Source organism: Pieris napi, chromosome 20 (genome assembly GCF_905475465.1).
Source record: "Pieris napi chromosome 20, ilPieNapi1.2, whole genome shotgun sequence".
Lineage (NCBI taxonomy): Eukaryota > Metazoa > Arthropoda > Insecta > Lepidoptera > Pieridae > Pieris > Pieris napi.
The window spans coordinates 4,537,889-4,563,825 of record NC_062253.1 but is presented as its reverse complement, the minus strand read 5'-3'; the positions used below and the strand labels follow the sequence as shown (position 1 = coordinate 4,563,825).

General features: G+C 33.1%; 1 protein-coding gene across 1 annotated transcript; it reads left to right on the top strand.

The window, feature by feature from the left end:
- The first annotated feature begins 13,598 nt into the window (after window positions 1-13,598).
- LOC125059947 (rho-associated protein kinase 1-like) lies at window positions 13,599-15,680 on the top strand. Its single transcript, XM_047664660.1, has one exon. It carries the CDS (start codon window positions 13,627-13,629, stop codon window positions 15,409-15,411), a length of 1,785 nt encoding a protein of 594 aa, XP_047520616.1. The 5' UTR covers window positions 13,599-13,626; the 3' UTR covers window positions 15,412-15,680.
- Window positions 15,681-25,937: the final 10,257 nt, after the last annotated feature.

The following is a 25,937-nucleotide window of genomic DNA, read 5'->3' as shown; positions in this document are numbered from 1 at the left end:
ATACAATTTATGATTTATACGACAAATCCGGTCCGGGGTTTGAACAAATTGAATTTCTAAATTTTTGGTAGAATAAACCCAGCACGGAACTCTTATCGATTTGACTGAAAAATAATTAAATTGAAAGCCGTTTGATCGTAGGAATTAGATATTGATAATAAAATTTTAAATATGAAGCCTTCAATATTTTTGACTGTGCATGCGATTTTCTTTATACCTGTATATCTGATAAATATAAAAATAACCATAATCTTAAGTCGTGACAATTTTCAATCTTAATAGATTTTTTTTTAATTTTTGTTATATTTGCAATCACATGTATGACCAAAAAGACTACAGACCTGATATGGCTTTTAATTTATTTTCATTAATTTAATTCATGTAAGCTAGACGTTTCGATTTTTTCCAGTTGACCTGCCTTGCGATTCTGTAACTCACTTTTCGAACTCGCACACCGGTTGTCGCAGCGGCGGTCGCGCTCAAATCAGTCATGAAGCAGTCATTTTACGATTTGGCATTCTTATAAAAAATTAACTTCAAGCTCCCTTCTTCGAGTTATAGAATCGCAAGGCTGGTCTGCGTTACGATAGCAACATCGTAGGACAGGAACTAATCAAGTTAATTGACAAAACATTGGCATTGGATATATAGCCTGTTTTAGCCATAGATTTCGGTATACATTTTCTTAAATATTGAACAAGTAACTACTCTGCCTTTATCTAAAGCATGTGCGTTTCCTCTCGGTGTTCTTACAACCAAGTGCTAAATGCATAAAGTCTATTGATTCACAGTCAAGAATCCAATGCGACTAACTAGCTACCAGAGCAATACCACTGAATGATTACGTAATATCACTTCGCTAGCCCTGCGACACAAAATGTGTCTTTGCCTCCTAAACCAGAAACTTCCACCGCTCCCTGTCCTGATTATTTAATCTATATAATACGGTTAAATAACTAAGAAATACCTGCTTAATATTTGAAAGAAATTTTCGTATTACATTTTGAGAATGTTGTTACGAAAATAATTTTTACGATAATATATTATATTTAATATTAGCAATTTATGATCTTCTTGACAGTGATTTATAAGGAGTCCTATTGGTTCTACACACATGTCTCAGGAATATAACGATCAAAATTAAATATATAAAAAGTATTAGTGATTTATTAATAAATTGTACAATTCACACACCTACAAAAGCACTAATTAGAATAATTAAGAGTAGTAGAATAATAAGAGTTAGACAGTTTTTACAAACAAACAGTAATATAATACGCTATATGCCTATATAGTTTATTTAATAATTCTGAGAACAAAGATCTTAGATTAGATCTCTATCATTAAGAAAACATATGTGTAGCATCCCTAATAAACATAATTGATGGTGTTTACGCTTTAATAGCTCGTAAAAAGTAATTTGCTATTTATGGCAGAGAAAAAAGATTTATCTCAGGAGTCATAATAGTCTTGTGTCTTTGGAATGGAATGTTTATGGCTGAATGCAGGATTGCATTTGTATGCACAAAACAGATTGTATTATATTTCTACCATAGAAATCTACTAAGAAATAAAACTTAGAAACAAACAATCGGTCACAATTTATTATTATTAATTACTAGCTGCCAACTTCGTTTCGCCTTAATATGACTTTTTTAGTAGAAAAAAAACCATTGGAACATTTTGCTATGCTACCGCATTGAGACTGTTCGTTTTTCCGAAATAAAAACTGGTGTTAACTAGTGTTTTTCCAAAAAAAATTCTCAGAACATACGTGTACATACATACGTGTTCATACGTGTTCGATTATTCCGCTTAGCAACATATTTTGTGATTCATTTTTATTTACATAGATTTAGTTAACACACTAGCTGAAAATGTTGAAGCGTTAATGTGTGAAGAAATCTCCATAGTTTTAAAAGATCATGTCTTTTATTTTTGCTAAACAAAAACCGCGATAAGGCTTCACACCTCAGCTTATCTTTATATATATAATTATTCTGTGAGTGTGTTTGTCACTGAACTTCTCTCAAACGACTGGACCGATTTTGATGAAATTTTTTGTGTGTGTTCAAGGGGATCTGGGAATGGTTTAGATTCACAAATCAGCCCGCCAGATGGCGCTGCAGGCAGTACTTTCATACTTTGCTTTACTAATCGCTTGAAATATCATGCAGGACAACGTCTGTCGGGTCCACTAGTTCTTACTATAATCGTAATCCACGACTGTTTTAATGTAAAGTGGGAACAAACCGTGATCCATGTGGTATCAAATTATTTCAGTACATTTAGTATATTATTTTCTTATGTAGCCAAGTTCATACTTCAAGTATCGTCATGCTCGCTTCAATGTCATTGCTTGTGGCGGCGTCCATGCGTCGGGTTGTCTATCTCCCTGAAACATGGCAAGGGGGCCGATGGCTGGCCATGCGTCATACTCGTGAACGGGTTCTACTTGTAGTGACTGGTCGGACTTAAATTCGTATATGCGGTGATGTTAGTTATTTTGACTGGTGACTTGTGGTGACTGGTCGTACTTGAATTCGTGTATGCGGTGATGTTAATTATTTCGACTATGTGTTTGCGTGTTGTTCCCGCTAGAATGTAAGTGCGTGCTCCTATTTCACCATGCCTCCTGCTGATAGGGGACAAGTCTTTGTTTTTAATTTATGTTATTATTTTTAATTACTTAAGATGTCATGTGGAACATGGTGTAATGGTAGCAGCTCCTTACAAACGTTGTGTAAAAAAAAAACATGGCGATTAAAAAGAGTGGCGGAGAGTTTATTGCCAGTTCTTCTCTTTCGTTCTCCGCCCTTGATTTGAGAACTGGCAGTAAATGTAAAACTAGAACGAATTGTATATTGATTATAGGACCCGAGATTCAGCCGTTAGTTTGTTGGTACCTACATAAAACCCTTACTAATAGGTACCCTAAACCTTTGCTTATCGTACACTGCGTGATATTGTCCGTAAATACGCCATCTATTGCCACAAAATTTCAATTGTACGCCGCGTTGTATGGAATCATTTCAATTAAATACTTTTTGACAAATTTATCTCGAAACTTTAAGTAAATAAATAAGAAATTCATATCCATGAAATTAAATTAATATGACCAACTATATTTCCAATATAAAAGCTAGATTATAGTATATTTGATGGCGAGACCGTCATGAATTTGATACGAAATAGATATTTTTAAATGTTTGCTGAACTAAGTTGAATGACTCGATATATCTTGAAGTGTTATTTATTTTGTTGTACATGTGTATCATTATTAGTCTTTCATGTTTAATGTAGTACTTAGTACGAATTACTTGTAATATGTTAATATGAACGATTACAACTAACTAGCTGGGATAACTAGCCGATTATGTAAATATATTTTAGTTTGATTTTCTCTATAGAGTCAGGATTCAGAATTTCTATGTTAGTATATCTGGGATTCGGATCTAAAGCGAAACTAAACAATCTTGCTAATAGATCTGATGGACTCGTTCTCAAACGGGCAGGGTTTGCACCCTCAATCAATTATCAGTTGTATAGCCTGCCATGTCATTATTACGTATATTATATACTCATATACATATGCATTTTCAAGCTTTGGTGAAAAATTAATGAATTTTGGTAACATATAAGGGAGCGTTCAAGTATTACGTAACGAATTTTGGGGGCGAGGGGGTCCTTTTGTAAAACGTTACGATGCGGGGCGGGGATTGAATTTCGCGTTATTGTTAATATTATCTTAGACTTTCCAGTACTTTACACCACATAATGGTAACTTTTAGGTATAAACAGTCATTAGGTGGTCACGAAACGTTTTATTATACTTGGATACAGAAAAACGTTACGTCGCGTTACATGGTGGGAGGGTTGTCAATAATCTCCAAAAAATGCGTGCGTCCCTAAAGAGTTTGTGTTTTTACTTTAACGTATATTTGATATAATGAGAATATCAATGCCATTTACTTCAACAGATTTCCATTTTGTCTCACAAATCTGACTAGTGACTGGTATGACGTAGAAGTAGAAGGACGCATCAATAGTTGTAGATTTGATCCTAAAAGTAAACACAGAAACATACAAAGATTCCTCTTTATAATTTAATTGTATGTTATTGACATAATCTAATAATCGCATGGCTGGTATAAAGCAAATGTGAAATGTCGTGTTTTGTAATTCATTACAGAAGTTTTATTTCAATTTGTAGTACTTGCGAAACCTAAAAATGATACCTTAGCTGTATGAATTTTCCTTCGAATTTTACGCATCTTTGATACGAACATCAACCTTTAATGTACTACAGTCTACAATTTAAATTAAATTACAAAGTAGTAGAAGCTCCTACGCAAGAAAGGTGAAATGAATAGAAATATAAATTGCAGAAATAATCACGTAGGCGTCGCTTTCTTAAGTTTCAAATTTTGACCAAACGTTTTTATTAAGATAATATTTAGATAAAAGCTAAACAAACTATGGTTTGTATAACTATTGTCTGTTTGATTTTTAATGATCACATAAACACCATGCAGCAATGTTGGCCAAGTGGCTTCAGCGTGCGAATCTCACTCCTGAGGTCTTAGGTTCGATCCCCGGCTGTGCACGGAGTGTTAGGATCAGAAGACTGATCACCATCTCGCATAATAACTCGAAACAAATGAGCACGAAATAGGTACAGAAAACTGAGGGCTAGACCTAAAAGGTAAACAAACGATATGTACATATAAACGTCACTGATTTTTATAGGTGAGCTACAGCTACCAATCCGACTAGAACTTTGCCAAACTCTTTAGTTTCGTAAAGTCATGAAATAAAACTTCTGTAAACGTTTAAAGATGGATTGTGGATGAAGGATGGTCCATCTCTTCCTCGGACTTAAATGAAGCTACCTGGACCAGTCTAACCACTGACTGGTTCAAAAGCCAGTGGCTAAGGTTGAGAAGTTGTCTATATCCTTAGCGATCGGAATAACTCTCTCTTTCAGGGTACGGCGAAATCATATTGATTGTAGAATGTAGACGTAGATTGCAGGTGTCGCTACAAATTTAAGGAACAGTATTTGCGAATAGTTCTATTAAATTAATTATCTTATTAATGAAAGGGTAAAGTGCTCGCCTGAATTCTTTATAGCAATCCTCAACGATAAGGTATAGAATGGAATAATAACGGCCTTTGGATACGAAACAAAAATCTAACTCGCCTTAGACTCGCAGACGACAGCCGTCTTCAGTAAGACCGCTACAAAGCTAGAAAATAAATGCCTCAAACACAGACAGGGAAAGTCAAGCTACACGTCATAAACACTACAAAAACAAGAAATTTATCCAATAGTCTGTGCTTTCCAATAAGAGTAGACAGTAAACCATATAGAATATGTTAATAACTATGTATATTTAGGAAAACAAGTATCTTTCGACAAGAACAGGAGTGAAAACGAAGGAGATAGAAGCATAAATGTGACTTGGAAGAAGTACTAGACCCACAAAGAAATTCTGAAAGGAAACTACAGTCTATAACACAATAAAATAATTATGGCTTCAAATATTCTACCATATCTGACAAACGCAAGTCAAACGTGGGTGATCAACAAAAAACATCCTGTCTTGCCCGCATACAATGGAAAGAAGTATCTTAAAGTTGAGAAGAATAAACAAAAGAAATGTTGACATTCGTAACAAAACTTACAGATGCACGTGTACACGATCTAAGGCAAAAATGGAAATGGGCAGGTCAAATTGCTGGAGCGAAACTCGAAACAACGAAATGGCTACTGGAAAGAGATGTATAGGACGACAAAAGAAAATATGGACTGATGACATAATAGAACTAACGGGAAAAACTGTATGAATGTTGCTCAAGATAAAGATAACTGGAAGAATATGGAGAAGACCTTTAGCCAAAAAGGGGCCATACAAATACTAGATCACTAATAAAGTAACAAAGTTAGATTTTTAGAACATATATTAACACAACCAATGCTCATATTAAGCTTTGTGCTGTGTTAATGATATTGGTTATGCAATGTGTAATTCTTTAATATTTTTTTTTCAAAACAAAATTAATTTTAAAATGGACTACCTATATATAAACTAAAAAATTTGTTCAAGAAACTAAAATATTTCAATTGAGAATTGAAAAGTTGGAAACGGGTCGGGCCTTAATGGAGTTCTTTTTGAAATGCCACTACATTTGAACTATTTTTATTCAGACACAATTTAAAGTTAGTGTATTTACTTGTTAAAGTGTGGCTCCGCAAGGTACGAGAGGGGTTCTTGCAAATATTACGTATCTTTAAATTTCCTGGTTCTCCGACTACCACATAACGACTGAGTATTTAAAACAAAACTAGCACTAATTTGAACAGTTATTTTAAAATTTTGTTGGTCCTATAATTTCCTAAAAATATCAATATTAACTTAAATAATAACAAAGCAAACATAAGCAATAATACCTATTTTAATAGATACGTAGAATGTTATTACAGTAATTTTCGAGAATAATTCCGACGAATTAGTGCACCTATTTGGGACAATTAGCTCTGGAAATTTGAGCTGAAATAGGCTTCTGTTGTTACTGTGCCGCGATACCGGCTTGTACTTACGAATTAAATTCGAATAATAATACCCCTTGCTAAAATTATAAAAATAAATTTGATACAAATTTCTTTAAAGATACAATAAAACATCATTACATAACTATCTATAGTAGGATGTGCGAGTAATAATGAAAATATTAAAACAAATCAGATCAAAAATTATCTAATCATGTAGGTAACACAATGTACACTTATGAACGTGAGTAATTTTACATCTACTGCCAGAACTCAAATCAAGGGCGTAGAACGGAAGAGAAGAACTGGCAATAAACTCTCCGCCACTCTTTTTAATCGCCGAGTTTTTCAACGTTTGTAAGAAGCTGCAACCATTACACCATGTTCCGCATGACATCTTAAGTAATAAATAATAATAAAATAATTTAAAAACAAACATTTGTCGATAATCAGCAAGAGGTAGGTAAAATAGGAGCACGCACTTACATTCTCGTGGGAACAACACGCAAATACATAGTCTAAACAACTAACATCACCGCATACACGAATTCAAGTTCGACCAGTCACCACAAGTAGCACCCGTTTACGAGTATGACGCATGGCCAGCCATGGACCCCCTCACCATATTTTAGGGAGAGAGACAACCCGACGCATGGACGCCGCCACATTAAACAAACATAAGTGGAAATGGGCGAGGCCACGGTCCGAGGAACTGAAAAGTGGAGCATCAAAGAAGTAAACTGATGCCCAAAGTATAATAAATGCAAAAGAAGAAGATAATTAAAAAGGTCAAACCAGATTAAGGAAACAGCAGCTACATGAGAGTGGCAAAGTACAGAGAGAAATAGACGGATTTGGAGGAGACCATTGCCAAAAAAAAAAAATTGGTTGTTTGTAAAGTAGGTTTACGATCGAGATGTTTACGTGATAACGTCTTATTGGTGATATAAGTTTTTGGGAAGTAAGGAATTAATGAAGATAACAATTTTTTCAAATTTTAAATTACATCTATCGTTTTATTCACACTTTTGATGATAAATTTCGGGTGTAAAATGACAAGTTTACTTATTCGACTATGATATACATTTTTCTTCATACATTCACGGAATGACTGGCAGCGCTCGAGATGAGACGGGAGATCGGTCCGTCTCTCTCTCGTTATACCTGCGATCGCGCTCGTGAGGTTTTGGTGTGACTCAAGTTTCTGAACATGTCACCCGACTAAAACGATTTTAAAGACGTTATCACGTCAAAAGGGCACACAGATACCTAGGAATTATTAAGATGATAGAATTATAAATGTATTGAACTTAAACGTATGACATAGTCATTACAATGTTGTTAAATTCTAAGGTAGTTTATAACACGTTGCGTCTAACTTCATTCAACATGCATTACTGAATCGTCGTGGGTTTGAAGAAGGACCGCCAAGAAACTAAGTACATTATGAATTCTATGATTAAATCTATTGTAATGAAATAACTTTTGATGCTAGTTACTGTGAGCTTTTCAGCTTAATGTACTAACCGGTTCATTACGTGATCCGCATCCCTTAAGCGTAGTTGGAAACTGGTTTAAACTTCAGAAGAGAACCACGCAAAGGTAATTCCAATGTAAATCTTCTTAGATAACTGTGATGCATGTTATTAACGTCATTCATTTCGCTATCATTTGGGTTTTTTTAAGAGTAATTTATTTGCAGGAATATGGTCCAAAATATCATGGTGGTACAATCTAAACTTTGCATATTCTGTCATACATAAAGGCGTACAAAATCTTATATATATAAAAGAAAGTCGTGTTTGTTACAACACTTATAACTCGAGAACGGCTGGACCGATTGCCATGGTTTTTGATTTGTTGGATTTGTTTCCGTCCCGAATAGCAGAATAAGCAATAAAATATCGGATAAGTTATCAAATAACAATAAATAAATTAATTAATTTTACGAATGCGAAAACCATATGGTGCCATCTGTTGACAAAACTACGCATCATTTTACGTCGAATTCGTGTCAGTTCAAGAAATTCAGATCTTGAGGTGAAAAAGGAGATGCATAACCATGCTTTGATCCTGATCAAAAGATGTTGGATATCAGAAAGTGCTTAACATGCAGTATCGCCATATTGACGCTAGAGAGAAGATGCCTAATGTGTAAAACTGCCATTCTTCTTTCGCAATGACAAGCAATAAAACATTTCTGTATTTGCAAAAAGTTGTATTAATGTAATACTTAACATTAATGAAATCCTAAAATAAGTTAAATTAAAGTAACAACGATATTATAAGGTTGTAGGGCGGAACGAAGTTAGCCAGGTCAGCTAGTTTGTCTTATAAAATTAAAAGGTAGAATTTTATATAGTAGTTATATATTAAATTACATCATCGAAGTCAATTCTTATATTATTTTATCACTACATAATCTTTACCAAATTACTGTTTATCATAATGTTTCACTTAAATAATCATTAATGGAATATGTGTTTCAAAAGTAGTATATTAATTTGATATTTAAAAACTCTTGTTGGAAGATCTTTGAATGTTTTTGGTAAAATGTTTAATAACATGGCAATCAATGCCATACAAAAAAAATTCCATACAAATTATTTTATGATGGGTCACTGTTTTTTAATCCGACACTTGACGATATATTTCTGTTTGTTTTAATTATTAGCTACCGCGCCAACAATTGACAATACACAAAATCACACGTATATTAAAAAATATTGCAATTGTGTCTGCATAAAGTTAGTCTTTACTTTCGCTTTCCAATCTTATAGGTATCCTCCGGTCTGGATAAGATGACAAATTATGTAGGTGATTTAGTCCTAGAAAGAGTGAACGCGTTGATAGTTTACAGTACTGAAAAATGTATATTGTATTATTCTAAACTCTTTCATACTTTTTAGTACATTTTAGAGTTTGCTAAAAAGGAATTTACAATAAAAAATTCATGAACGTAACGTTTTTGTAAAGTAAATAAGCGTGATATAGTAAACAAATTTTAGGCATTTAGTACACATGCAACGTTATTTATGACAAATGTATATTCAAATAGTTTTTTATAGGCTTTATACAATCTCGCTAACACATGAATTTTCCATTTCCATTTTCCATTCCAACGAGGAATATTCGTGCTCCCATACTTCATACGTTACTATAGATTAACACAAAAAAATTATATTTATGTTATAGGTTCTATTCTATTCTATTGTCCATGCCATTTTGTTTTTTTTTTATTGAAAAAAGCTTGCCAACAATCGGCAATACCCAATAGACAATTTTTAATGTGACAAGCATTATGACAAACGCAAACATGACCTACACGAAATAGTAAAGAGATAATACAAATATACGAAACAATTATTAAACAAAAACTAAACGATAATCGTTTTTAATGTAATATGTAATCATTACTAACTAATATTCTAGTAAAGTTTATTGTTCCATGCACCGCCGAATGCATTATCATAAATTTACGAGACATTTAACTCGATGATGCTATTTTAGCATCTCATTATGAAACTTGATAATTTCCGCATTCGTACTAAGTTACGCTTTAATTTTTGTAAGAAAGTACTACAAACTTTAATCATATTTTAAAATGCCACAAATAATAATGTTTGCGTTGAAATATAAAGCATTGAATTCGAATGGTTTTCTTCAGATTCAATGGTTTAAAAATAACAGTAAAACTCGCTTTATTGCTATTAATTAGTTATTAATGTGTTAACTAGGCGGCTAACATCGGTCGGAAAAACATAATGCGAAATCGGCGTTCCGGCGTCTTTTCAAGGACATACCTACGACCTCCAGGTACTTAAAAAAAGAGCGTACCTTCATTTAAAAGCCAGCAACGCATCCACTAACAAAATGGTTATAGTATGGTATGATATGCGGCTACTATCCTATAAAACAGCATATATATTAAAAATTCTTGTTTTCCAATATCAAATTCAAGATTTAATAAAAATAACAACTTACGTCAACTTTATACGCATTCTTACATTTAATAATCAACTTCACAATTTAATTAATCACTAAATATTTTTATTAATTGCTTTTATTATAGCAAAATATTTCTTAATATCGAATAAATATGTCCAGGATCTACAGTAATATACGATTAGTACCGCCCTAGTGGCTTTCGGCGTGCGAATCTCAACACATTATCATTCAATAGAACCCCGGCTGTGCAGTCATGTACAACACCGTGGGTGGCCTCACTGGTTTTTTACTACAGTTACTTACTGTTACAGGTTCTTATTGTGTATTTGCTGAACAATATAACAGGTGTCTCAAAAGAAAGTTATGCTTTAATTACGCTAGTTCAATGTGCATAGATCTTTATTACACCGCATTTTACGCGCAGACCTGAAGCTGCACCCCTAAAAAATTCGATTGGTGCAAGAATTAAAGCCCTAAGATGGCAGTCAAAGGCTTGACTTCGTAAATCAGGTAACTGAGAGCTTTTCAACGTATAAATATCTTGTTTTCGGATGAAGCTCAATTTCATTTTAATAGACACGTAAATAAGCAGAATTGCCGCTACTGAAATACAACAAATCCGAAACGCAAGCTTCATTCGCCTATAGCGACTGTATGAGCTGCGATGTCAGTAAAGGAATTATCGGCCCTTACTTTTTAATTTCATTGTTCGATTAAATTATTGCCGCGAACGCGAGGGTCTACATTTGGACGGTATTTTTTTTAAAATAAATTCCCAAAATGTCTACTTTGGTAATAAATAAACATTTTTTTGATACACGACCTACTTTTTTAATCGATCAACTGAATATGAACTTTCTTTTGAGACAACATCATATACAATATGATATATGTTAATCGTTCTTTTAAGAAAATTGATTAATTATTGTGAGGAAAACGGGATGTCGTAAGTCTTTCAGAATTAAGGCTTTATGCCTAGTATAGGCGGCGCCACTTACTACATCGGCAAAACTTACACATAGACCAGAAAATTATCAAGGAATAATTACTTGATAAAGAGCTATACGAAGTGAGTAGGTACTAAGCTACATAAAGATCCCGAGATCATTTTTATGCGAAATAAAATCTAAGTTTAAAGTAATATTATCTTTATTGTTTACTTAAAAGGAAACTCTTTGATGGAAATGCTATGAAATGTTTTATGACGTAATAACTTCGCTAAATATTCGATATTATTGCTCGAACATTAAACTGCGCAAAATGTAATACAAACTGTATAAGCTGGTCTTACTTTAATTAGTTTTTTATGAATCACGCTCGTAAGCGTGAACCGAATAATTTTTATCTATAATAATACAAACTGAACAAAATATAAGTCTTTTTATTTTGTTTCCTTTGGAGTAGAGACTCTTGGGCCGAAGGGATTCAAGTGCACAGGTGCTAATTAAATATTTAAGTTAGCACTGGGAGGTACCGGTCACCCCAAAGCTGGTGTTTTGGGGTTTTCCCCACTCACCGGATAAACATCGCAATTCAGCTAGAAAATGATGCCAGCATTGAAGGTACACTGCCACAGAGACCACACTTTCTAAATTTAGTTCTAATTATATTTTTGTAGGTTAAGGATTAAATAAATACTTTATTATCTAAACATTATTGCTTTTTATCTTATATTAATAGTTCACTACATTTAATAGTTTATTTAAAATAATAATAATAATTAGGGATGCGCTTAGTACAAAGTTTCGCTGTGTTGCTGGTTTTTTTTTTGTTTAACAGTAAGAACAAATTACTATTATTTTGTCTTTATTATTTGTAACATTTGTATTTACCAAAATTGTCATATATTTTAGATAAGATAGCTTGTAACATATACCGTAGATATAGTATAATGTACGTTATTCAATTCATTTTGCTGATTAAAATCTATAAAAATATCATATTAATTGTTAAACTGATTTAACAATTACTGATGTAAAATTACGCGATGTATTCAAAAACATTATAAAAGTAAGCAAGTCAAAATAAAATCAGGCCAGAAATATCAGACTGAGGTATTGTCAGACCATTTTATTCAATTTGAAGTTTGATATTGGTATTGTACTCAAGACGAGATACGGCCCTAATAATAAGATTCAGTGTCGACTTAGCTCTAAGTATGACTTTCGTATCGCAAATACAATAAATACATAGTTCTTCCTGAAGTCTAGACTTATTAGTATCTCTCGTTTATTCTACCTAATATAAATAACCTAATCGACAGCGGGGTTTTTTGTTAAAAAAATACATCCATAATTTGTTGTACATATTTTCGTCACATACGTTATGTATATGTCACCGTAAAATTGTAAACACCGTTAGATTGTAATCTATCTCGCGAGATTATAAACTGTCGAAAGATTGTGAACCTCAACGAACTGCTTACAATTTAACGTATTATTATTCGGTAGTTATATGAAATTGTTGGAATGTAAAATTAATCTGTAATTGACCAAAGAAGTTTGAATGATAACTAAGTTAGTGTAGTACAATCTACCGAATAATAATACGTTAAATTGTAAGCAGTAAGCTGAGGTTCACAATCTTTCGACAGTTTATAATCTCGCGAGATAGATTTCAATCTAACGGTGTTTACAATTTTACGTTAACATATATAAATCATTGATGTATTCTGTGATTTCGCAAAAATATATTTTTCTACTGAATAAATTCTCGTAATCCGATCACAGGCTGTAAAATCTTGAACTGGGCTCCAGTGTGCCTCCCTTGGGACCTGCTGGCTTCAAGCAAATCTCCGTTCCGAATAAAAATATGCATTTTCTGTACATTTCCATTTCAACGTTCAATATAAGTGTATCCACAAATGTAGAGGTTTCCTTATTCTTACAATAAATCTAAGGAAATACAATTGAAATCGGTACACGTAACTTCGAAGTATCAACGCGCAATAATTGTTTACGGAGAGGAAAGCAATAAAAATGAAATCGAGGAATATTGCTTTTTAAATGAAATATCGAGAATTCTGAATAAGATACTCCTTGCTATTGACTATCAAATATTCTATATATTTCATTTTGATGACTTTGTCATTTCATAAATCAAAATTCTGTTGCTAAATTAAAAAAATGGACGACAATGATATTCATAATCTCGATACCGAATATAAACGATATTTACAAATTATGAGACCATATTTGGGACAGCTCCTAGACCAAGAAGTAATACACACATGCAATGCTTGGATACAAAAGCTCTCAGACTGCAAAGAAGGTGAAAAGGTTTTAAGAAATAAATATATATTTACTCTTTGCTACCAACTTGCTAAAGGTATACTCGAAGAGCCGTTTTTAAAAGCACCTTCAAAGAATTACTTATCCCCGCTACCTGATGACTCTTACAGTGACGAGTCTTCAACTGAAATCGAATGTGTAGTTATTAATAAAGATACAAACACGAGAATTATATACCATAACCCAAAAACTCCTTTAACTGCTGTAGGTGGCGATGAACAATGTTATAATGATACGCCCTTAAACTCGATACATAACATCTCGAAACATACACATAATTTACAAGATTCGTCTAAATCGCAGATACTAACACAAGACATTTTATCAAATGACGATTTCCAATACCTGTTTTGTAACGAAAATGAAAAAGGTGATACGGCAAATGATGCGAAATATAAATGTAGAGTGTCTAACCTGATAAAAAAATTGAGACAAATTAAAAAACAAAATATGTTACTCCATAACGAACTACATGCTTTGAAAGAGAAGTCAGAAACTAGTCTTGATAATTCTCAAGATGTTTTGAAAGTAAACAATGAAACAAGCACTAAAATGTCATTACATAGCAGCCATACGCACGTTAATTCACTTAAATGCAAGCTACAAGAAGTTCAAGATTCCAAAAATACTTTAATAGACACTATATCTAATTTACAAGAAACTCTTGACTTTTTCCATAGCATGAAATCCCAAGAAATACAAGAAATTGAAGCTAAACATAAGCTAGAAATTATAAAACTAAAAACTTCAATTCGTGAAGAGATAACAACAATAAAAGATAAGGAAGTGGAAGACTTAAAAAACAAGTATGACGATACTGTAAACAAGCTTCAAATTGATAATTCTAAACAAATTGAATCTATCAAACAGGATAAAGACGCTATAATATTAGAAAAAGACAAGATAATACAGAATAAAGAATCGGAAATTTTACAACTCAAAAGTATGATCGATGAAATGAAACGTAGTCAACTAAACTGCATAAATAAAATGATGTTCGATAAACCAGACACTTCAGAAAGTTCTTCATCAAAAACTGAAGAGCTAGAAAGACGATTAAACAAAATGGAAAGAGCAAAATACAAAAACATTAAAAGTTTCGAATGTAAACTGGCTCAACTACAAAGACAAAAGCATTTAGCTGAATGCTCATTGCAATTACAACTCATGAAACAACGCACACAAGTCGTGGCCGAGGTAACAGATGAAAATCAATTAGAAATAACAGCAGCTTTAGGCAAATTAGAGGAAAGATATAAAGAAATTGTAGCTTCGGTACAAGCAACAGCCGTTCAAAGAAGAATGCAAGATCAGATAGCTTTAGACTCGTTAATTCAAGCAATTTGTGGCACTCACGATAAGAACATAAACTTACAAGGAGCTAGTCCATTGCAAAACAAAACTATGCGTAATTCAAACAAGAGTGGTAATCAAACTTGTGATATAGAATTATCACCGTTATTTCACGGCAATAAGGTCGGCAGTGTAGTTGCGGGGAAGCCCTTTGGCGACGACAGTATAGTGAACGAGTATTGTCTTGATAGCGAGAAACTTGGACAACTATTTGAAAGGGTCCACATTCCTCAAAGGGACACTGGTGATACTTTAACAAAGAAGTAATAAACTATTTGCATGTCTCGATTCTGGAATAACATTGTAAAACAATACATAACATCGTGTAAGTGTTTGAGTACGGTAAACATAATAGAGTTATACAAACTAATTTAGCCAAGCAAATTTCTCTCTAAATTTACAGTTAACCAAATTATCTAAATTGGATATGAAATATGGATTTTTTTGAGTGTTCAGAGAAATAGTTTAATTTTGTATAGATAACATGTAATGTTTGTTATGTTAATAAATTAGTTTTTTGTGTTTTACTGCGTAAACATTGTAAATTTTACCTAACTTACCATAAATAGTTTCCTAATTCAAACGGGCTTTATCTCGAAAAGCGTCGTACTTATCGGAAATTTGCATAATAATGCCATTAGTTCAACTAGTGGCGATCATCCCTGGTAATCTACACTAATATCTAGATTTGCATACCGTTCACAAATAAATATGGAGGTCGCTTCAGTGGTGCTTCTTATCAAGGACATTGTGATTACGAATATTCAAATTTCTAGATCCAACTTTGTTTTGCTACATACAACCCGAAGGTTTATATAATAGAGCGAAAAGAAGCAAAGTCAGGACTTTCTTTGTCTGTAAGTTTGTTTTTAAATATACATTTATTGAATTATTTGTTTTACTTTGTGAAGTAAAGTAAAACAAACTTTTTTACAGTGGCATGGTCATTGCCCTATCTAGGGTTATTTTTTCAGAACTGGGTCTCCATGCCTGCAACCCCGACATTTTAGCCCCATGAACCCTATAACGTATATAGAATCCGAAAAGTGATAAACTGATTACGTATTGTTTCTTGGACTGGTATCAGATATCAAATATCCACTTTACCTGTAAAATTGTTAAGAGTCACAATTATGCATATTTATTAAGAATTATTTAAATGAAGCAAGATATATTTAATTATGTTTCATCCCACATTGAGTTTTAAACAAGTTGATTTTAGATTTAAGTTTGGATTCATAGCAGACAAATGGAAACGTTTTGAATTCAATTAATCTGGTCATTCACTTGTCCCGCGGGCCTTTACAACTGTAATTCTTCACCGTCACTTACAGTGACATAAAAAATTAAGTACCCAGTTTCTTTGAAAAATATCCTTTAATTTAGAAACCACTTCCGCTCCCAAAAGAAATCTCCCGAGACGCGATAATTGAAGCGTTTTAACGTTTTTGAGTCTTTAGGAGTAAGAAACAGGTAGTAGCGGCTTGTTTCCTTTATTAAAATACTAGCCGTTTGCCGCCCGCTTCGCTGTGCGAATTAAAATAGGAAATAAATAAAATTTTATGTTTCATTATTATTATTCTTCTTTTTAACTTCCCACTATAAGATTGAAAATTTTCGCAAATCGAGTTTTTAACAGATGTTGACGTTTTGAGGTTCTAGGAAGCCTCTTTTGTTTTTATTAGCGGGAAAAATTTTCATAAAAGTAAAACAGAAATAAAAAAATGAAGGAACGTTGGAATTAGAAAAATTTCGCATCGAATAGTGGTAGTTTCATGTCGATACGATCAGTGGTTTAAGCGTGAAAGAGCCTCAAACGAACACCATTTTCTTTTTATATATATAGATTATTACTGAGAATCTAAAACATTGCGAAATATATCCGGGATCTAGTGGCTAGCTAGATCGATTACCGGCAGAACAGTTAGATAATATGACATTTCATGTGTATGATGATATTTCGTTTTTAATTAAAAGCGCAATAAATAATAATGAATGGATATTGTTTTAAAAATGGGGCCATCTATTTTAGCGATTCAATCTAGATATTTAAATTTCGAGAAGCGCAGTTGGGGAAAGATTTAAAACACGTATCTTGAGGGAGCAATTCGATACATAAACATAATGAGAGATATTATTTAAAATATTAATAAGTTTTCCTGCAAATCGTATTATAACGGGTCTGTGCTGTCACGGCTCTTAACTTAGGACATACGTCAATTGTTTGACAAATGTTTGGTTTTCTTGAATTGATAGCGTCAGCAATCTGAATACTTTCGAAACTTTGCATTAAATCTAATGATACTATAGTAACGATATCAAAGGAAATTTCGATTAATAAAAAATAGATTTTTAAAATTTATAGGTTTATGTATTAACTAACAAATTATAAAAGTCTGCAAGACTAAGGACTCGCTTCATGATACGCTAGTGAACTTTCAACATCCAGGTACACGAATGGTCCAGGGCTAGTTTCGCTTCGTCCTTCTTTGTTCGCACTGGTAAGAAATGCAGCACCTTCTATGCGTTTGTTGTCCTGGAAAAATACAACGTTTGCCTACATTTACCAAGTAGAAGAATAGTAACAAGTGTTTGTATGCTAAGTAGCGCTCCGTTGTTTTATTCGTATTTAGAACTAAACTATCTCCGTATATTGTTACATACATGATACAACGTATATATATGTTCACAAACGGAAAATTGAGTTTTCTTATCGGTGAAAAAAATATAATCATATAATCTCGTGGTCATTCTCTCAGTCAGTCTCGGTCAGTCTCTCATTGATAATTATATTGTCAATTCTGAGCTCGCGCGTTTGGGTCCGACCCCGCAGAATATATATTTACAACTAAAACTCAACTCTTGTTGAAGGAAAGCATGGAGGAAAGGAGGGAAAAGCCTTCTTAGGTATATTAAACGCGAAATCCTATATGCGACCTCATACAATCCCTGAGGTCGTAGGTACGATCCCGGGCTGTGCAACAATGGACTTTCTTTCTATGGGCGCATTTAACATTCGCTCGAACTGTGAAGGAAAACATCGTGAGGAAACCAGCTTGCCTTAGACCCAAAAAGTCGACGACGTGCGTCAGGCACAGAAAGCTGATCCCCTACTTGCCTATTAGATTACCAAATAATCATGAAACAGATTCCGAAATCTGAGGCTGAGACCTAAAAAGGTTGTAGCGCCATTGATTCTTTTTTTACCAATAATATGTACTCGTATTATAATAATAACACAGCTGAGCAGTGTTCGTCTAGCGATCGTTAAGCCTGACTGGAGATTCACAATAAACACTTATGCGGTGAAGAAACATGACGTGACCGGCATGACTTAGATATAAAACCGATGTGTCGCAGAAGGCTGATCACCTACTTGTCTATAAAAAATAACCAGATGCCATCCGAGGAACTAACAGATCCTACAGGAAAAGCTATGGTAATATGATATGACTATTAATTAATTCGTCGTGATAATTAAATTGTGTACATTACGCTTATCCGGAGAGTAAATTGTATTTTAATGACCCCTATCTAATATCCAAGACAACGGTAAACATAAATTATGTCTCGTTTCCCTTTCCCACTTAAAGATTAGTTAGGTATTAAAACTTGATAAATTATTTCTCAAGTTAATGGGTTTTTTTAATAAAACACCAATTTTATAAAAGCCTAACCTAATCCGCATAGTTAAGCGAATAAATATCAGGGAAATAAGTATTTTTAAATAGGAATTTACTAGTAATAACGAAAATTTGTAGTGGGTTGTGTCATATTTCATTATTTTTTTATTTATTTGTAAGATTTTTGTTCACCGTATTTGTCATGTATTTAACAATAGATGTAACTAAATAAGTGTATATAAATATATATAAATATAAAAACAAATACAATAAAAATAATACATGTATCCGAATGCCAATGCCCCTTTTTTGACATACCTAAATAAATATAGCCTTTATTCGAGTACTACACTACACTAAAACCAAGTCATTATATTTTACACAAGTACTCGAACTCCAACGGACGGAGGCCTCCGCCAAATTCTTCTACGTGTCTCTATTCCTCGCGACAATTTTCCAATTCTGCCCCGCTTTCCCTTTGATTTGATCTTCACAAGTTTCTGGTGGGCATCCTCTCATTTTTCTTCCTACCGGGCCATTCCGAGTAAGGCTCTTCTTGACCCATCTGTCATCACAAATGCGAGCAATTTGACCGGCGCATTTCCACTTTAACTCTATTGTATGTGTTACGACTCGTTTTTAACTTCTTTAAGTTTCAATCGAACGCACCGCACCATAGCCCTTTGGCATACTCCAACCTTCTTTATCGGCAACTGATTTGACATATGGGAGTAATATTTTAGACTATATCGCGACTGCATTTAACCCAGACTTAAATCTAAATACCTGCAAAAAATTCGTCTTATTAGAAAATTTACTATGGCGGCGGATGAATTCTAAGGAGTTCAAAGTTCTTGAACTCCATTCAAGTGTATTTTTCGCCTTAATTAGTGATATAAGGTGTCAAGCATAGCTTTTGTTAACAAAAGCGTCTAGGATGTATATGTACTTGACTTTAGGATTAACTAACGTTTTACTTTAATACTAGCTTCCGCCTGCAGCTTCACCTGCCTTGACTTTGGGACTCTATGGCATTTTTTGCAACATCTACAACAATTATTTTCCAAATAACTCACATTTTCCGTCGTTGTGGATTTTATTGGCGGCTATTTTTGATCGAAATACACAGATTATATGCGTATTTGTGTAGCATACATCGCAGAGTGGTAATTGACACGTAAAACTTGACGTTTGTTTACATGTTTACAAACACGATAGGTACGTCATAGGTACGGATGTCATATTGTATAGAGAAGTTTTGGCGGGTTTGTGAAATGTTAAATATTTAATTTTAAAAGCCAATACTTATTAGAATTAAATAACGATTTGTATAGATTCTACAGTCACAAAGAAATAATTTGAAATGTTATCCTGTATGAAACTCTTTAAAATAGAGAAGAAAATATTATAAATCGCGTCGACACGTCCACCGGTGTTAATAGTTGCATATGGGATCTACGTGAAATCCAGACCGCACAGATTATGCTTACATACTGTGTTTGTTCACTTAAATTTAATAAAGATGTCGCGAATAGGAAAATATCGCCGTATCAACCTATCATGCAGACTTTCAAAATGTAAATGAATCTTTTGATAATCAATATTTGATGATCCTTAGAATATTAATATATGTGAGTTGTTAATTGTTAAAGATTATCTCTTACTCTAAAATTATTGCAAGTTGGGTTGGCACGGCGAAGTTTTTATAAAAATAAAAATGTGTTTATTCTTTAGAAACAATTCATGATAAGGTGTAAGATTTGGGAACCCTTTTAAGTAAAAATAGTCCCTGTCACAGCTATTCTATAACAAACTGAATAGTTCATTTATTCGCCAAAAATTATACGTTATGAAAACGTTTAAAACAAAGAATAGCGGTAATTGTACTCAAACTACTCTTACTGATAAGGAGTTATGATAAACATAAACGGGAATTGATTCCATTACTGACCCAGCGAACATCGTACCGCCTATGAAATGAAAATCTGTAGATAATCTACACTTCATTTATGATTAAATTGAAGTAATAATTGCAAAACAAATATTAAGTTCACTACTTTATTAAGATAATAATGATATATGACAATCTTATTTCATTACTGACATAATTTTACATTTCACATTTTAAATACGACATTATCTGAATATTGTGGAAGTATGTTGACGATTCGAAACCTTTATTTAAATACGTTATTTGATATGAGGGAAGAGTTTATCGTATCGATTGGATGAACATTAAATGTTACGACAAAAAACCCATGAACATTTTGTATTATTTTTTACAGTTACTCTGGTATTCAGAGACAAATACAAGATATAAAAAACCAGGAAAATCAGTCCACCCGTTCTCGAGTGCTCGAACAATTCTGACTTTATTTAATATATTAAGATGACGGGCTATGCGTTGATGGAATTAATATAACTGACCAATAAAGAAGCAGATTAATATTTATTTCTTTAATGACGAATCACAAGTGTACATTGTGTTACCTACGTGAATAAATGATTTTTGAATTTTGAATTTAATTTGAATTAAGAATCAGAATTATAACAACAACTACTACTTTTTAAATGTATGTAGGGTTTTATTTATTATTATTGAAATAATTGATTATAAACCAAAATTAACTACATACCATATTGATTATTAAAACTATAAATAAAAAACAAAACTGATTTCTGTACCTGTTTCATAACATTCGTCAATCTAAAGGCAAGTAGGTGATCAGACTCATGTGCTTGACACCCGCCGTCGACTTTTTGGGTCTAAGTTTCCTGACGATGCTTCAACGTTCGAACGAAATTTAAATGCGCAAATAGAAACAAAATTCCTATGCACAGCCTGGGATCGAACCTACGACTTACAACCTTATAGTAGGAGAGGTGGCAGCAATTTTTGGGCAGGTATTTGAGGCAAGCTGAAAACTTGTCACATACCTCTCCTATTATATTCCAACACGGAATTGCAGACCTGGCTGGTGAGTAGCGGGGCTAAATCAACCCCTACATTTTTGAAAATATTAATTTTTTTTTCCCAAAAATATATTTGAGGCAATACGCAATTTATATATGTTGCAGTGTAATACTTAATAAATACGAAAAAAAATAAGCCAGACAATTTAATCGGGGCTTTAACATTACCAGACGCGTGCAAATATTTTTTCAAAAAATTATAAAAAATGTTTTTGAGGCAGCTTGAAATTTTAATGGAGTGTTATTTATAACTATAAAATAAAATTCCCAAAAAGACAGATCATTTCGGTAGGGCTTTCTACCTGCCAGGCGATCAAACAAATAATGGATGGGTACGGGCCTGTACTACTATAGACAAGCTGTAGTGTGAGAGAGAGCGCATATCGACAGCTGTCTTCGTTCTTGCTTGCCGCGTTACTATTGGCTCTAGCGAGGCCACGTGACTTACAATAACCCATGAGGTTTCTAGTTAGAATTTCGGAGTAAAAAAATATAAAATTTTCTGAATTTGTACTAAATACATTTTGCATAAAAGTATTGTATTGATTTATGGACGTTAAAGGGAGATATTTTTGTGATTTCTTTTTTATCTTAAAAAATTAGCCATTTTGCCAATTTTAATGCGAATTTAAACGTAATGAATTGTTAAATATTTGATATTTCCGTAAAAATATTTATTTTTTGAAGAGAATTAAAAAAAAAAATTTCAGTACAGAATTCATACTGTTGCCCCTACATTCAAAACTAAAAATTGTTTCTCTGACATTATTGCAAGTCAAAATTTATACGGAAATTTAAAACCTTTTTCATCTTAAAATTAATAAGGGTTACGTATAAAAAAAACCAATGATTAACATACAAAATCGCAAAACTAGATTTATAAAAATATAATATTTCTTCAGTGTTTCAATTATTTAAGTATAAAAAAATTTGAAATAAATTAAATTCGTTTCACGTCAGATAAATTATCATTTTTCGTCTGTGGATCAGAATCTTCATCAGAACTACTTGAATCTTCGGATTCATCTGTATCAGATTCGGCAACCTCTTCATCATCTGCGAAAAGAAATAGATATTTATTTTTTTAATTAATCACAGAAATTTGAATGCAGCAGTTATTAAAAATAAACCATTTATTCTCACCTGTAGTATGATTTTCATCATCGTTATTTTTATTTTCCTCGTGAACAACAGCGTCGAATACTAATTGCGGCATACACTCTCCGTCAAACCAGTGAAAATCTAGCGTATCCTCATTAAGTGTCCATCCGTTTCTATTAGGTGTCAAAGAACTGGGGAATCGTAAATATGCATTTCTCCAAATGCTTGTTATATATTGCGTTCTTAAAAGATGTTGTTTTAATTCAGAAGAAAGAAGAGCTGTAAATGCTTAATTTTATTTATCAGTATGTAATGCTTGAAAAATAATTAAATTAATACAATACCTTTTGTAAGAGTATAAATATTGGATTCAATCACAGTATTTTCACTATATTTTTTCATCAAAGCTATAAAATTCTTATAACAACTTGTGTGATAACCATCTGAAAGGTTAGGAATCACTGGCAAAACAATATGATTATATTTTAACCTATGATGTTTACGGATATTTAACACCTCCTGACTTTTTTTTAGAGTTTTCTCCACAAAAGCAATCACTTTAGCATCATTTTTTTTACAAATAACACGAACTAACTTTTCACTAGACATTTTCTAATTATTTGAGTTTTAAATAGTGTAATAATACCATTAGTAGAATAATACGACAGAAAGTAACGACTCCGAAATTCTAACTAAAAACCTCATGGGTTATTGTAAGTCACGTGGCCTCATTAGAGCCAATAGTAACGCGGCAAGCCAGAACGAAGACAGCTGTCGATATGCGCTCTCTCTCACACTACAGCTTGTCTATAGTAGTACAGGCCCGTACCCATCCATTATTTGTTTGATCGCCTGGCAGGTAGAAAGCCCTACCGAAATGATCTGTCTTTTTGGGAATTTTATTTTATAGTTATAAATAACACTCCATTAAAATTTCAAGCTGCCTCAAAAACATTTTTTATAATTTTTTGAAAAAATATTTGCACGCGTCTGGTAATGTTAAAGCCCCGATTAAATTGTCTGGCTTATTTTTTTCGTATTTATTAAGTATTACACTGCAACATATATAAATTGCGTATTGCCTCAAATATATTTTTGGGAAAAAAAAATTAATATTTTCAAAAATGTAGGGGTTGATTTAGCCCCGCTACTCACCAGCCAGGTCTGCAATTCCGTGTTGGAATATAATAGGAGAGGTATGTGACAAGTTTTCAGCTTGCCTCAAATACCTGCCCAAAAATTGGTGCCACCTCTCGGACCATTACAACCTTATACTTTGAAAGGATTGAGGCAGCTGTATTCAATAATTCACCCGTGTCAGGAAATCTATCAAATTAAATTATCTCAACGAAATGTTTAGTCAACTTGCGGTGGTATAAAATATCCTTACATTCAACGTTAGCTTTGTAAGTTCTGCACAGTATGTAAGACATTGGCTGAACTCCAAATTAGTGGTAATCCAATCTTAACAGGCCATAACTCTCTTTTGCACCACCCACAATGCATGCTTTCAGGCTATGCAAATTATATATCTTAAATATTTTACTAAATACGCTTATTTAAAGGCGCGTGATTTTATTATATAGCGTCCCTACAACCGGGCCAGATGTCATGGCCTCAGCTTGCATTTCTTTAACTATTGGAAAAACTCAGTTAAAAAAAAAACACGAAAGGAGGTTATCAAGTCCATGTATATTTTTGTATATGTCCAAACACTGCTCCTTTACACGGCAGCAGCGAATAGATCCTATATCAAGACTAAAATGTCTCATGAAAAATCCAAACCTGGATTTGACCTCTTTTAATTACAAAAACTGTTTTAGATTCAAGGTGGAGATTAATCAAAGGTAATTTAATATGTTTGAATTTCGTCTATTATTTGGTGTTAATTGTGTTTGCAGAACAGGCCGATAGTCGGGGGCTAATTTTATTCCAATTAAGGAGAATAAGACAACGCGAGAAAACCAGTATGCTCAGAAATAAGAGGATAAAAAGAGTGCAGTGATCTATTATTTTAACCTAAGTAGTTTGCATACCATTTCCATTACCCTCTTGTGTTGTACTCTGCGAATCCATCTCTCTAATCAACTTCTGTTAAGCAAAAACATACGCCATAATATGTCAATTAGCATGCGAATTGAAGTTCGAAGTTCCACGAAGTTTGCTAATTTAGATTTATGCAAGCTGCTAACGGTTTAATATGATGAAATATTTTGTATTTCAAAGTTCTATTTTTAAAATTCTTGGTATAATTTAATTGACATATACGCCCAACTTTTAATGCCCATGCGTTTTTTTTGGTATCCTAAAGTACCAACGGGTTTGGGGTTAACTAAAAATTACTTATAATATTTCATAGTTCCTGGTTAATTAATAAAATAGACTTGTTTGTATATTCATTTCAACTTATAGGCTGATGGATAAAGACCTCGTTCCTACACGACCAGTTCCCCACACTTTGTATCTAACCTGCACCAAGTGATCTGTCCACACTTTCGGACAGATTCGCAATATTAGTAGAGACTAGGTCTTTTTTTAATTTTATAATAATCTATTTATTTATTTTATTTTATTTCACACCTGTTGCAAGGACAATCAGATTGTTATGTTATACAAGGATATTCTATGGCTGGCCATGCGTCATGCTCGTGAACGGGTGCTGCTTGTCGGGTCGTACTTGAATTCGTGTATGCGGTGGTTATTTCGACTATGTGTTTGCGTGTCTTTGTTTTTTTTATGTATGTTATTATTATTAATTACTTGATATGTCATGTGGAACATGGTGTAATGGCTGCAGCTCCTTACAAAGTACAAACGTTGTGTTAAAAAAATGGCGATTAAAAAGAGTGGCGGAGAGTTTATTGCCAGTTCTTCTCTCCCGTTCTACGCCCTTGATTTGAGAACTGGCAGTAAATGTAAAATTAGAAGCATTAATATGTATTTCTTTACTGACGAGTCATAAGTGTACATTATGTTACCTATATGATTAAATGATTTTTTACTTTACTTACTTTATGTGTGAAAATGGCATGAGAACTTAACAAGGTGCAAGGCAAACCAGATCGATGCAACTTCCTCACAATCGAGTAGCCCGTA

Coding starts and splice junctions, on each gene's coding strand:
- LOC125059947 (XM_047664660.1), top strand. CDS start 13,627: ATGGACGACAATGATATTCATAATCTCGATACCGAATATAAACGATAT.